Source organism: Carettochelys insculpta, chromosome 2, assembly GCF_033958435.1.
Source record: "Carettochelys insculpta isolate YL-2023 chromosome 2, ASM3395843v1, whole genome shotgun sequence".
Lineage (NCBI taxonomy): Eukaryota > Metazoa > Chordata > Testudines > Carettochelyidae > Carettochelys > Carettochelys insculpta.
In genome coordinates, this window is record NC_134138.1 from 155,393,467 (window position 1) to 155,408,874 (window position 15,408).

A 15,408-nucleotide genomic window follows, 5' to 3' on the forward strand; every position below is an offset into this window, starting at 1 on the left:
CCCCACACCTCATAGCATCTAGGCTGTGGGAGGGGGTCGTGCTTGTCTTGTAGGATGAGAAACTACTTTTCAGCCATTCACGTTTTGCTCTGCCCCCCCACACCCCATCCCTGCCCTCCCTGAGAGGCACCATACATTCTAGAACTTTCCCTCACCTGTATCATGTGGCAGCTAGTCTGTGGGGTGGGAGTCATGCTTGGATGAGAAACTTCTTTTGAGCTGCTTGCATTTTGTCTTGACCCCCACATCCCCCCCTTCCGTTGCTCCGGAGGCGCCACACAGTCTGCAACTTTCCCATGCCCAGCCACATCACGTGGCTTGACCCCGAACCAATAAAAGGATGTGCTGCACAAGGTGCCAGGCAGCTTGCGTGCAGTGAGGGTCCTGTAGCCAGCCAGGGGAGTCTCTCTTGGTGACTTTGATATTGGGGGGCTGTCTACTATTCAGGGATCTTTTATTCTGCAGGGGCAAGTCTCCCTCAGTCATGATTTTTGGGTGCTGGCTGTAGTCAAGGCAGCAACTTTTTCAATGATTCTTTGTGGTTTCAGTGTAGCACCCATGTCTACTTAAACAAATTCTTGTTCTGAGGGTCTTCTTTTCCAGGCCTAAGTCCAGATGCAGGTGGGTGGGGCTTGTCCCAAGGCCAGGGGGTGGCTGAAATCTGGGGTCTTTAAGCTGCCTTGAGCTGTAACTGTTTCAATGATTCATTGCAGTTTGTGTAGCATCTGTGTTTTAAATAAATTCTTGTTCTAAGGGTCGTCTTTTCCAGGAGGTCTAAATCCAGATCAGGTGGTGGGTCCTATTCTGGAGTGTGTATGGGCTTTATCCAAAGACGAGGGGCCTGGCTGTACTTAAGGGTATTTTAGCCACCTGGGGGAGGTCTCCCTGGCTGGTCACAATTTTGGGGATTGGCAGCTATCTGGGGAAAGTCTCCAGTGGCTGATTATAGTCAGGGGGCAGCGGAGCATCAAGCGCCCAGAGGCCAGGGCTGGGACCAGACTTGTCTTCCAGTGGATCATGGTGAAAGGATTTAAACCGTACCCATTCCAATGTGTCAGCCATTTCTCAGGCTCCCTCTTCATACTTAACCCTGGTTTCCCGTTACCCATAGGTACAGAAAGTGCCATTAAAAGACATTCAGTGTAATGCCCATGGATACTTAGATGTATATGTCTAGATTATAACAGAGAGAAAGCTGTGCTAGTCTATATACTATCAAAACAAAAAAGCAGTCCAGTAGCACTTGAAAGACTAACAAAATAATTTATTAGGTGATGAACTTTCGTACGACAGACCCACTTCTTCAGACCGTAGCCATACCAGAACAAACTCAATATTTAAGGCACACAGAGCCAAAAATAGTAATCAAGGTTGACAAATCAGAAAAACATTATCAAGGTGAGCAAATCAGAGAGCAGAGGGGCCGGTGCGGGGTGGAGGGTGGGACAGAGTCAAGAATTAGATTCAGCCAAGTATGTGAAAGAGCCCTTATAATGACCTAAAAAATTCCCATTCCGGTTCAAACCATGTGTTAATGTGTCGAATTTGAATATAAAAGAGAGTTCAGCAGCCTCTCTTTCCAATCTGTTGTGAAAATTCCACTTCAGTAAGACACAAACTTCCAGGTCGTGAACAGAATGGCCCACTCCATTAAAATGGTGACTGACCGGTTTGTGGATCAGGAGTGTTTTTATGTCTGTTTTTATGCCCGTTAATTCTGTCTAAGAGAATTTGAAGTCTGTTCAATATACAAAAGCATCTGGGCATTGTTGGCACATGATGGCATATATGTTAGTTGAGGAACATGAGAATGTGCCTGTGATTCTGTGAATAACCTGGTTAGGTCCAGTGATGGTATCTCTAGAATAGATAAGTGGACAAAGTTGGCAATGGGCTTTGTTGCAAGGAAAAGTTCCAGGGCTTGTGTTCCTGCAGTATAGACTGTGGTTGTAGGTAAGAATCCTCATAAGGTTGGGAGGTTGTCTGTAGGAGAGATCAGGCCTCTCGCCTGGGGCCTTCTGGTGTGTGGCCTACTGATTAAGGATAGGTTGTAGGTCTTTAATAATGCGTTGAAGTGGTTTTGAGTTGGGGGCTGTAGGTAATGACCAGTGGTGTTCTGTTCTTGGCTTTTTTGGGCCTATCTTGGAGTAGCTGGTCTCTGGGTATTTGTTTGGCCCTGTCAATTTTGTTTTTTATTTCTTCTGGTGGGTAATTCAGGTTTATGAATATTTGGTAAAGGTCTTGTAGTTTTTGGCATCTGTCAGTAGGATCAGAGCAAATGCGACTTGTACCTAAGGGCTTGACTGTAAACAATGGATCTAGTTGTGTGTGTAGGATGGAAGCTAGAAGCATTTAGGTAAGTATAGCAATAAGTGGGTTTCTGGTAGAGTGTGGTACCGATCAGACTATCTTGATTTGTATTGTAGTGTCCAGGAAATGTATTTCTCGCGAGGAGTAGTTGAGGCATAAGGTGATGGTGGGGTGGAATTCTTCTAGAGTCTCTATACCATGATTTGGACCCATGGTATAGAGACTCTAGAAGAATTCCACGATACACTGTTACAGTAGTCAATTTATGCTACTTGTGTGTGGCAGCAATAAGTTGATTTTTGTGGGGAGCATGTGGGAGTATGACGATGCTCAAAATCAAATGGCTAAAACCCAGCATTAACAAATTGATTTTAATAAATTTGATTTTTAGTTCATAGGGTAGACGCAGTCTTAAGCTGTATTGAAGCCAAGGTACTCTTTGGGTTGGATGTAGGTAGTACAGACCAAGATGCACGATGACTGCACTTTTTTTTTTCCTAACTCCGAGTTCCTATGTGATACTGGATAGGACTTTGTCATAGGCTTTGCAGTAGCAGGGTGACGGTAAATACGCACAAGGGGGCTGAACGAAGATTTCATAGTCAGCTTTAACACTAGTAATTATGAACTCCTGAGCCCCTTCACTTTGCAACTCTACACACTACATAGAGAGTTTTTACATGCAAATGTGGTTTGTTGAGATTAAAGCAAGGAGTTAAATTTAGGATCTGATTCAAAACACACTGAAGTTAATGGAAACTTTTCCATTACTTTCAGTGGATATTGACTCAAACCATTTAACTACTTGTAATATTTCACTATGAGGGTGGTGAAACACTGGAATGCATTACCTAGAGAGGTGGTGGAATCTCCATCCCTAGAGGTTTTTAAGTCCATTTGATAAAGTTCTGGCTGGATGATTTAGTTAAGGTTGGTGCTGCTTTTGGCCGGGGGATGGACTTGATGACTTCCTGAGGTCTCTTGCAGCTCTAGGATTCTGTGCTTCTGTGGCCATGTGAATGTAGCCAAATGATCTTGCCATGAAAGCGTGATTGATTTTATTGGGCCATTACACTTGAAAGCTTATTTAAAAGTTTGAAGAGCTGTCTTAGTGTTGTTTTTTTTCCTTTGCTACCGCAGGTTACAATGTAATGAAGAGTGTTTTGCCCTTGAAAGGAACAGGTAGGTAGCAACTTGGTGTGCTTTTTTACAAAGTATTAACTTGATTTAAGTTGAACAGGTAATATCATTTTTTTCCACGTGAAGGCCTAGAACTGATGATTTTAATTCATCCCTGTAACATTTTGTACTAGATGATCAAGAAAGTATTAATTTTAGAAACACGTTCCAAAAGCTTATAACTTTGTCATCAAAAGTTTTCTCAGATTATGTATAGTTTAGTGAAATGCTCCAAATATATCCACTAGGAGGGTTTCTTCAGAAAAAGCTGTTTAGCTATAGCACTGGGCCTTATCTATAGGAGTCAATTTGTCCTTGGAAAAACTATCTTTAAATTTAAAAATTTGTTTTATAAATTGCAGACGCCTTGCTGAAGCTCTCCAAATCCGTGATGATTCTGACCCTTTCAATGTCCGTAGTTCTGGATCAAAGTACAGTGATAATTTAAAAGAAGATGCAAGGTATATGTGTTAGAATACATGTGTAATGTTACTAGTCTCTCAGACTAGTTAATAAAACCTTAACATATGTAATGTAATTAACAAGTTAACTCTTGTAATTTATGGGGCTAACTACTTGTCATAACATCTTGTTGTACCACAGTTAACATGGGAGCTTTGCTCAAACTTGAGCTAGTGCTGAAGAGTGCTTTAAAATCTACAGCTCAGATAAACAAAAAGGCACCTAGCAGAATTGAGAAAAGCACATGCGTAAGTTAGCTGCCTCCCTTTAAAGTCCCACATTATCACTAGTTTTTTAAAATGTGAAAATCACTTTTAAAAAACTTTGTGAAGACGCTGCCAACATTGTCTAGCAGCTTTATATCCTTCTAGCATGCAAGGGATTGCTTCACTTATGAAGGCCAGGAATGAGAGTTTTCCCAGGGAAATATTTCCCACATTGCATCAATATACCATACTTAACTTTGCTTTATTTCAGTGACGATGTGGATTCAAGTGCTAGTTTGTGAATATTTTTAAAAATGAATACACTTTTAAAAATCAATTACACTTCTAGTTCTTTCTACCCATTTTTATAGTTGTTGCTTTAATTTTCTAACTGTTCATAGAATTTCAGATTTTACTAAGACTTTTTTCTGCTAAAAGCTTTTGTAGTTAAAATATTCATTTATGCTAAAAAAGAGAAGTCCAATGTCTCATTAACACCTCACTATGAAAACAGTACAGAGGACACACAAAACTGATAAGGAATAGCACCTGCAATATTTCCAGTCAAGTTCCTTTCCAAAATATTGAACTTCCACAAATCAAGACTATTAAATGACTGTAGCTTAGTTGAAGCAGTGTTTGCATGGTCAGGTAATTTGGACTTGTGTTCCTATGTCATGTAAATGCATTAGTGTTCACAATGAAAAGCTAAACAGATTTTCAATGCATTAATAAAGCTATAATGGAAGTTTTCTTCACACAGAGTTCAAAATTTAGGTTCCTAATCTAGTAGTTGAGGTATCGAAGAGATTTTCAAAAGCAAAGTATAATCTGCGTTAATGAAGTTTTTGAGCATTTGATTAACCTAAGCATGGAGGAAACAAAAATGGAAGTTTACAAAACCAGCTTTGTTTCGTTAATCTCCATTTCAGATAGTTGTGTCTAACTTAAAAAACTGCGTTATGTCTACCAAATAGACATAAGATAGGAGAAGGATAGTGGAAACGAGAATAACTTATTTTTGCTTCAGAGGAAGGTGAGTACATTGTGAGTTCCAAGATGGAGTTGTGAACTTCTTGTGTAGTCCAGATCACTTAATCTATTTGAGGTTAGTTTGAATGTACAGGACCATTTTTGGACCAAGTACCCCCTTGCAGTGGCAGGTGCCAGAGCCTGATCAGTGAAAATCAAATCTCGGGACTGGTTAAAGTATACTGGTTATGGTAAGAAGCAAACAAAAATGATTGAAGGTCTAGAAAACATGAGCAAATACCTGTTGAAGCCAGCGGAAGTTTTTCCAGTTACTTTAGGGAGCTTTGGGTCAAGCATCTAATGCCCAAGGATTGTCTGCGAAGAGGCTATCTGTTTATAGAAATCCTTTATTATGAATGTCCTATAATTGAGTGCATTGTTTTCATCATTGTATATGTTCAAATGACACATGTGCTTGTACATTTGCATAAAGAAAAATATCTAACCCCATTGCCTCCCTAATTTCCTCCTGTCTCCAGTAATCTCCACCTGTATTCATTCCATTTGTATCCCCAATTTTAAAATCCAGAATCAAACTCCAAATTACTGATTTGTTTTATTGAATCTCACCTTGAATACTAGGCATATATTTTGCAGTTCTAAAGATACTAATTCTGCCAAATGGAACCCTCAGATCAATTCCTTAAAAACTGTATTAGAAATTAATCATCCTAATCTCATGAAAAGAAACTACGGCTCGAGCTCACTGTCACATCAAGAATCCAAGTTTGGCCTACCTGTGTTATTTTGGTGCCTCAAACCCCTTTTTACCTTATGCCTATTCCAATTCTCTAGCACTTTATGTAAATAATTTTGGGTGGAGAGAATATTTGTATTGCTTTGTGTGTGACTCTGTTCCTTGATATTCGATGTCACACTGTTTGATTTGTAGACACCATTCTTGTTTTGGCTCTCTTCCTGCATTAATTTCATAGACGCCCTGAAGTTTCATTTGAAAAATGAAAATTATTTAGTCTTATTCTTGTTCTTAGAAGATATATTGGTTACTATTTGCCCAAGCCTGCAAAATGCCCTCAACTCCTACTGGGAAGGCACGTGAGACTTGATGGGATACAGTTCTAATATTCCCCTTCTCTTTCACCTTTCCCTCAGGTTTGGTGATATAATTTCTCTGTCTTGTTTTGCAAAACAGAGGTTACTGAGATAGTTTAGCCCTTTTATGTCTCACTTGTATGCAGGTGCATGCTAGCTGCTTTTAAGTAGTTAAACAGCTTGAATTTTGAGCTCTGAAATAGTCCACACTCAATCATATCAATAGGGCATGGCTAAGGGACAGGTGGTCTAATATCAATTTTCAATTCATCTATTGTATTTCACATAATGTTATTTCAGCCATACAATTTCAGTTTTTTATTAAGTAAAAACATAATTTAATATTTTGGTAAATGTCACTTAAGTTAATGTGTGCATGCAAATTTCAAAATAGTATTCAAACAAGTAAGGTTTCAAAGTAAAAGACTGGAAAAAAATCATTAAGTTTCAGGAATGGTTGTGAGAACTTTGCCCACTTAAGCATATGCGCTGTCACTGCTATACTGACCAAGGGCTGGCCTCGTTTTAGCAGAAGCAGATCCATCCTTTCTTTGGATGACAATAAGTGGCTTCAGTCCCAGTGCTGTTTCACAGAGAGGAGCTTGATGGACAAAGATAGGATGCAGGCTCATTGTAGGCAGGGTTTATTTCAGCCTTCACTTTCCTGAGCACAAAGGTGGTATTACACTATGGAAAACACCCAGTGCTTGCTACTCCACCATCCTCACACAGTGCACCATAAACCCCAAAAAAACAAACCACAAATTTGCACTCATTACTCTGCACTCAGATTTTTGTATCTTGTGCAGCCAGAAAACTGTCCTTCACAAGAGATCTCTCTGGAACAGGATTTGTTTTACTTTTTTGTGAAAGGGTACGCCAGAGACAGTCTAGAACAAGGAGACATCCTTGAGTAGGCCATTCCCAGGGAGCAGGTAGTGTGTATAAAGAACTAAAGCACATCCAGCACTTAATCCCTAATTGTTTGAATATCACCTGGTTCCAGGACTGTGTTAAGGAAGCACACCACCCCCACTCCTCTGCCTTCCTTGCATAAGATCCAGCTAGTGCCCCACTGAAGAGAACAGCCAGCCATACTTTCCTGTCAGTAGAAGCAGAAGCAACCAAAGCAGGTGCTTCTGGCTACTGAGACCTTCCTACGTTTTTGGCTGAACATTCTTTGCTCTGTTTTGATTGGCTGTTCACGTGAACCTTCTCCCTCCTAATTTATTCAGTGGTATTGGATTTTTCAACGTGCATATGTAGTAGCAAATACTGTGTTTATCTCTTGTATACTAGCTGAATTATAATTCTTTATTTTAGGAAAGATTTAAAGTTTGTCAGTGATATTGAGAAGGAAATGAGAGCACTTGTGGAAGCTGTAAATAAGGTTGGTGGTCAAAGAATTTACTTTATGTAAAGAATGTTCTTTGAGTAGTGTCCCTGTGTATGCGCCACTCTGGGCATCGTTGCACCCTCAGGCTGGCACTTTCAGAGATTCTTTCATAGCCATAGTGTTCCTGTGCCACACATGGGTAGTAGCACCTCCTCGTGCTATCTGGTACATGCGTGCCGTGGGCTTCTCCATTCCTTCTCTGACAATTAGAGCAGGACACTCCAAAGCAGCACTGACACCCAGAGTGGAGTACCCATGGGGACAGACATCTCGAAGAACCATCATTGCTGTACAAGGTGAGTAACTCCCTCTTCATTTAAAAGAAATAATGCATTTATTGGAATCATGTTAATGACACTGCAGCTTCAACTTCCAGTCTCTGAATTTTAGACAGGGAGAAAGGGAAGTAGAAGATCACTTTTGCTGGAGTACTCCTCAAAAATACTTACACACTCAGAGCCTTCTTGGCTTTCAAAGTTGAAGAAGGGAGACCTTCCTCATTTAAGTTTTGTGTGGGAGGCTGCTCTGATACTGAAGGTAGAGTGTACTCTTGGACTCACTATTCCTTTGTAGTGACTTGATTAGGACAGATATGTTGGTATCAGTTCCCCAGTGAGAACTGCTGACACTTGGTGCTTGTTCAGAGCAGGTCTTGGAGCCATTACCCTGGATCTTTGTGGACCAAAATTCTATTTTAACTCTAGCCATTCTGGAAGCCTATGACACTGTGAAAGACCTCCTGACCCACTTAGTACCACTGTCACCAGTTATTCAAACTGAGATGATATTATCAGGTCTCCTACGCGGTGTGCACGTGTTGCCTCCCAAGTTGGTGTCGTCTTCAATCATTGCCAGATTCTTAAAAGGCTTAGCTAGACAGTTCCCACTTGTGAGGTGCCCATCACACAATGGGATTTGAACTTAGTGATATCATCTCTCGTTGTTCTTCTGATCCTCTGTCAAACTGTTAGCTTAATACATGGTTACACTTTTCAGTGAAGGTGACCTGTTTAGTAGGCATTGGATCTGTGAGGGGAGTAGGACTGCTGTATGCTCTAGTATGCACACTGTTTTCTTGAAGAACAAGGTATGTACTCTGGATGTTTGAACCCTGATCTTTTATGTAGACCAGGGCTCAAACATATATCCAAAGCTCTGACAGGTCTTCTCCCAACTGTTTTGCTTCCTGTGCAGAACAAATGAAGAGTCGTCCAGTAATGGCACAACTGCGTAAGTGGATAACCATGTGTTAAAACAGAGGTTGTTATCCCTCCCAACCAGTTGTCTGTCTGTCTGTCTGAAACAGAGCTCACTCTGCATCCACAACATTTGTTAGTGATGTCCAGATTGTGGACATTGGCAGAACACCAACGTGGTCAACAGGTCACAACATTGCCAGATCTTACGCAATTACCACTGTGTTAGAGGAAGATGCTAATGTAGGGAAGGCAATTTTTTCAGTCAATTCTGATGTGCCTCATAGTACCATCTCCATTGGAGTGAGTCTGGCAGTCACGAAGTGCAGTGTACATATACAGTCACTTGAAGGAAAACAGAGGTTACTCATCTTCAAGCTATGTTGCATGTGTTGAATATGACTCACCCTCTTTACCCAGGACATCAGACACTTTCATATAATGATCCAGTCTGAAGGAATTAAAGTGGGCATGGCAGCTTGACTCTTTATGTCTTCAGCTTGGAACAGACAGAGCAGGGGGTGCAGGCATGGCCATCTCTATGAGCACCACTAAGGAAAACTCTCCAGCATCCACACACAGCGAAATGTATACCTAGCGTAATGGACAAATGTAGCATGCCTCAAGGAACAGATAGCAAAAGTATGGGAAACTGCTCTCTGTGGGGTATTGCCACCTTTTAATGGTCCCTATAAAATATGAATCTAGTTTTCTAGATTAGTAAGTATAGATTTTAACTTTAAAAAGAATTTTCTTTTTTAGTGGATAAATTTGTAGATAGTTCCACCATAGTTGAATATGTCTCATATGACCACTAAATCAGAGCCAACAGGTATTAGTAAGGATCCTAATGTGACTGTTGGCCTTTCTGACAGCAGCAGGTCTTGTTTTCGGGACACTTTCGATAGATCTAAAGAGGGTTTTAGCCTTTAGCCAATTCTCTTAAGAGCCAATCATGACCTAAACTTATTTGATTGTCTACTAGAGCACTTCTTACTTGTATTTTGATGCCTTTGAAGGCACCCAGATGTCTTTGTACTGTGTGCTGGAGACACAAGTTTGAGAAGCTAAGAAGGTTTCAAATTCTAAACTGCTTTGACCTTTGGGGAATTAAAACTATTTGAGGATTTCAGTAGAACACTTTATGTTCTGGTCTACACTACAAAAGTAGCTCAGAGCTGTCCCTGTTATCTGATAGCCCCAACCATGCCACTCTGGGGCTGAGGCAGAAAATGACACACGGGTGTCTGGACTCCACAATTTCCATGACATAATAAATTAAATCTTATTCTTAGTTACAAATTATCTACCTGACTCTACTTTTCAGGGAGACCTCTGTCAGCCTACAGCCATGTCCTAATCCATTGTAACAATTGTACCATAGTGGTGTGTGTAAACAGACTAGGGGGGCAGCTAGAAGTCCTTTGCATATGGACAGAAATTCAGCTTGTTTTTCGGAGCTTTATGCCACAACTCCTTCAATTCCTCAAAAGGAAATGTCATTCCCTTAAAGTAGAATGGGTACAGAAGTTGTCTGTCGCACAAACATGTCTGATTTTTATGCTTGAAGGGTGGTAACTAAATTAAAGCAAGCAATGGCAGATTACTTTCTGATGGTGAGTAAAACATTGCTTCCTGAGAGAGCTGGAAAACCTTGGCTTCTGGAAGATCTTGACCACAGTTTATCAGATCTTTCCTAAACTTATTTACTTTGTGGGCCTGGAGGTCTCCTTCTGCAAAGCAGCCATATAGTCACTTCTGCTTCGTATACATTGTCTGCCACCATCCACTGAATTTGTGTGTGGCAGACTGAACTGGTGTAGCAGTACTCCCAAGTGCTCCCTGATGGGTGATGTCCTGTCTGGGTTCCACTAGTTGCTACATCTCCTGAGCATCTTTGTATCTGTTGCTGGGTAGGACAGAAGAAAACCAGATTATGACAGTAAGATTGCTATTGAGAAGTCTTACGTTTTCAATTAATTAAATATCAGAGGTGGTCCAAAGTGCACAGATTTAAGAACTTATCTATTAATATTTGCAACATAATTGTTTAAATATCTTTTCCAAAATTTTGATTCTCCTTAGCTATGGATTTGCTCTACCTCATCCTATCTACAAATTTCTATTTCTGTGTTAAACAGTTTGATTTGAATGCTTCCTAAATTAGGAACTGAAAGTTTCACAATACTATGTTAATTTGTAGTTAATTAAAATTAGATTTGCACTCATGTTTTGGTTGCATCTTAAGACTTATCACAATACATTGCCTGTTCTTTGAAAAACAGCTGTCTCTGCTATATGTAATGATTTAGACATTAATTTTTACATTGCTTGTAAAGCCATTACCTTTTAGCACACCACTTTTCAATGTGTAACCTGTATGTTAGTTGGGTGCTTGCATTTGTAAATCACAACTACTATAATGCATTTCAGAAGATGTCTGTTAGCCTGCCTAATTTTTTGTTTACCTTAAACTAAAAGCTAATTCTTTTGCTTAGTTCCTCGTTGACACAGAATTGTTTTATCAGATGCCAGGATTGTTATGTTCTGTGAAAGGGATATGGTAAATTCTGTTTATACATAGCATATAAATTAAAAAGCCAAAAATAAAAAAGTCCAACATAATGCCAAGTCCACAATTATGTTCCAATTTGTTGTTGTTTTCCTGCTGGGATATGGACAAAATATAAGAGATTTGTAAAACCGTACACTGTCTCCTTATGTATTTTCCAAACCTAAAAGTTATAACTGTGGAAATCAGTGGGGTATGTGAATGTTAAATAAATTGAAGAATTTAATATGCACGTAGGTTTCATTAATACTATCTAGTTCTCAATGTACTTGCAAACTGACTGTCACTGTTAAGGAAATATAGATGATAAATCATATATTGTAGTCTCATCTGTGAAAACAATCATAAATATACAATTTATTTTTCTCTTAAATTCAGGGCAAGCATTCAAAAAAGAGTCACTGTTTTCCACCCATGAACAGAGATCACCGCAGAATCATCCATGAGTTAGCTCAAATTTATGGCATTGAAAGTGTGAGCTATGATAATGAACCAAAGCGTAATGTTGTTATCACTGCAGTGAAGTAAGTTATAATAATCTTTATTTTAGTCTGCAAAGTGATTTACATCCACTCAGTAGATACGAATATTTTGTTTTCTGTTTTGTTCTGAACTTACTTGATTTGCTGTTTACAAATAACATTTTTTTTATTCTTTGTAAGTTCTGTAGTAGCAGCTTTTAAAAAGCAGAGGTGGATGGGATACATAACCTCACATGCTTGTATTTCCATGTGTTTGGGATGTATTTCTTCTGATTTAACCTCAGTCTCACACTTTTAAATATGACAAGACTATTACTTTGTCTCCCAGCTGAATTTTGCTGTTGTTCTTACCTTTGATCGTAAATGGTTGCAGTTCTTGCATCTGCTGAGAAACCCATTGGCATGGCCTCTGGTTCCTGCTCACTTCCCCACAGTCTGTTTTATCCCTTCAAAAGAAGGGAAAAGGGCATTAGATACAGGGGGGAATGAGGAACTTTTAATGAGGGCAGAAAGAGGGAAAATTTTATGGTGAAGAGTGAGGGGGGAAGCAACAACTGAGAGGGACTAGGATCAGAGGAAGGGGGGGAGATTGAGTGGAAAAGAAAAGGGAGATGCCTCATGAAAAGGCCAAGGAAAGGAAGGAACCAGGTCAATTGTTCATTGACAGTCACTCTAGAAGTGAACAGCTGGGCCATTAAAGTTCAACATTTTGGCGAAATCAAGCCCTGTTTATGAGAAACTTTTAGTTGGTTGGTTTTGGTTTTAATTTGCTTTTGTGTGTGTGGATGAGACAGAAGCGTCAGTTTAGGGGAACATCTGTATTTTAGGATATTTATCAGATCTTCAGGATTTGCTCATCACTGGTTTTTACAAGGTTGGTTTTTTGTGTTTTGGGTTTTTTTTTTTATTTTTTTTTTTTGGGAGGCTGGGCAGCTCATGTTCTTGCATTGTTACATCATTTGAACAAATCAGTTTGATTCAAAATCATAATGCCTTATATGGGGTAGAGACTAGATATTGTAGGGGACATTTGGTGTACTAGGAGGGACTGAAAAATTATATTTAAAAACAAAAAACTAAAATTTAAACGTTCACCATCTTATTTGAAAAAAATTGATTGAAAATATGAATGTTGATTATTTTAAAGCAAGGATTTAGTGATACCATGCATTTACTTGTTAAGTGTGTGAAATTTCAGTACTTAGCATTGTCAGGGCATTTACAAAAAAATAAAAAAGAATGAATGAGAAGGAGATGACACTGAATTTGGAACTCTGGTTATTGATTGTACATGTGTGCACACAAACTTAACAGAAAATTTCCCTTATCCTTACAGTCAACAGCTTTCTGAACCATTTCCAATTATTTTGCTGTGCCAGATGGGGCGTTTTGAAATCAATCTGAAGTTGCATTTAACAGGAGGATTTAATTTTATTAATAAAAATATTTTGATTTTTTTCATATGCAACAAACCCACAAGTTTGGCGGATTGAGCCTGCTCTTGTGTGTGGGGAAAGTATGTCTCAGCCTCAGTTACCTGGCTGTCTTTCCTGAAGCAGTTTGTTGTGTGTTTCTCCTCTGAGCTCCGGGGAAAAGCAATAGACCTTGACAATTTTGTGACAGTTGAAGTTTTTCCTCACCTCCTCTCCCAGAACTTGCAAACTTCAGAGAGAAGTTGATAGTAGTTGGCATTGCTGACTGCTGAAAGCCTACAGCTGTTACTTCTGACAGCAGGGCTTTTAGAGCTATCCTTCACCCCACGTGAGGTGAACAGTGATCCATGGAGAGAGGCATTTTCTTAGATTATAAATGAACAGGCTATTAAAGGCTCCACCCTGGAGGGTAGACACACATTCGTAGTTGAGTCTTGAAGACTGACAATGGTTGCTTGAGACAGGATCTACAGTCAGTTGAGTTGAGCTACATTTAGGGGTTATGGAGCACCTGCCAGACACTTACCAAAGAGGATCAACCCTGCCTCTGTGAACCTACAGTGATTTTTGGATGTGCAACTGTGCCTGCCAAATGGTCTTCCCAATCCCAGCTTCTTCTCTGCAACCCTCATCACATTATTTTACAAAAGGCAGCCTGGATCTGTGCCCGCATCTCTGTGTCTCAGCATCTAAATATATTTATATGCAACCTGTTATCTCTCTCCGGTTCCAACATAGTTAGGGGTCTCCTGTGGTTATGCTCCTGGGATGCAGCTGTATTCAGACTTTTTGAACACAGTAATCAGTGAAACTGCAGATCAGAATGAGCAGCACATGCTTCAGGAAAAGGTGGTAAAAAGCACCTGCGTTAGACAGAAGAGGTAATTCTCATACCTCCTTATTGGTCTTACAGACCCTAGCTCGAGGACGGTGGTATCCAAAACAAATGTCATGGATCACCACAGCTGCCCCGATGCCCCCTCTTCCAGTGCAGCATGTACCCCTCCCGCCAGACCCTGGGGAGCAGCCTCCACTCCTGCTGCCACATGGTGGGGCACATGTGTAGAATGGCTGGAGAGGTGTCCCATGTTCACCACAAGCTGCAGGCCCATTCGTCACAGGTGGAATTGGACAATGCAGCTCTAGAAGATGTCCGTATGTCCTCCTTGGCCACTACTCACAAATAAGCTCCGCTCATACCAAGTCAGGATCAAGGCAGGCTTTGGGTTACCTTTTTGGAATGTGGATGAAACTCCATGGCTACGTCTACACGTGAAGCCAACATCGAAATAGCTTATTTCGATGTAGCAACATCGAAATAGGCTATTTCAATGAATAACCTCTACACGTCCTCCAGGGCTGGCAACGTCGATGTTCAACTTCGACGTTGCGCGGCACCACATCGAAATAGGCGCTGCAAGGGTACGTCTACACGCCAAAGTAGCACACATCGAAATAAGGGTGCCAGGCACAGCTGCAGACAGGGTCACAGGGCGGACTCAACAGCAAGCCGCTCCCTTAAAGGGCCCCTCCCAGACATAGTTGCACTAAACAACACAAGATACACAGAGCCGACAACTGGTTGCAGACCCTGTGCCTGCAGCATGGATCCCCAGCTGCCGCAGCAGCAGCCAGAAGCCCTGGGCTAAGGGCTGCTGCCCACGGTGACCATAGAGCCCCGCAGGGGCTGGAGAGAGAGCATCTCTCAACCCCGCAGCCGATGGCCACCACGGAGGACCCAGCAATTTCGACGTTGCGGGACGCGGATCGTCTACACGGTCCCTACTTCGACGTTGAATGTCGAAGTAGGGCGCTATTCCGATCCCCTCATGAGGTTAGCGACTTCGACGTCTCGCTGCCTAACGTCGAAGTTAACTTCGAAATAGCGCCCGACGCGTGTAGCCGCAACGGGCGCTATTTCGAAGTTAGTGCCGCTACTTCGAAGTAGTGTGCATGTGTAGACACAGCTCATGAGTCAGATATCTTTATCCAGTAGCAGATGTTAAATTTCCATGCAGGGGAAGGATTCTATATCTACGTTTTGTAACAACTAGATAATCTTGAGACAGCACTGTTCTTAATTTAGT

At 40.8% G+C, this 15,408-nt stretch overlaps 1 protein-coding gene across 1 annotated transcript in view; it reads left to right on the top strand.

Annotated features, from left to right (window-relative positions):
* Positions 1 to 15,408, top strand: part of NFX1 (nuclear transcription factor, X-box binding 1) — a 105,704-nt gene that overhangs the window by 78,118 nt on the left and 12,178 nt on the right. Inside the window, exons 19-22 of the mRNA XM_074987891.1 lie at positions 3,451 to 3,492; positions 3,852 to 3,950; positions 7,566 to 7,632; positions 11,785 to 11,930. Of these exons, the coding sequence (XP_074843992.1) occupies positions 3,451 to 3,492; positions 3,852 to 3,950; positions 7,566 to 7,632; positions 11,785 to 11,930 (354 nt within the window). The remainder of the gene's footprint in view (positions 1 to 3,450; positions 3,493 to 3,851; positions 3,951 to 7,565; positions 7,633 to 11,784; positions 11,931 to 15,408) is intronic.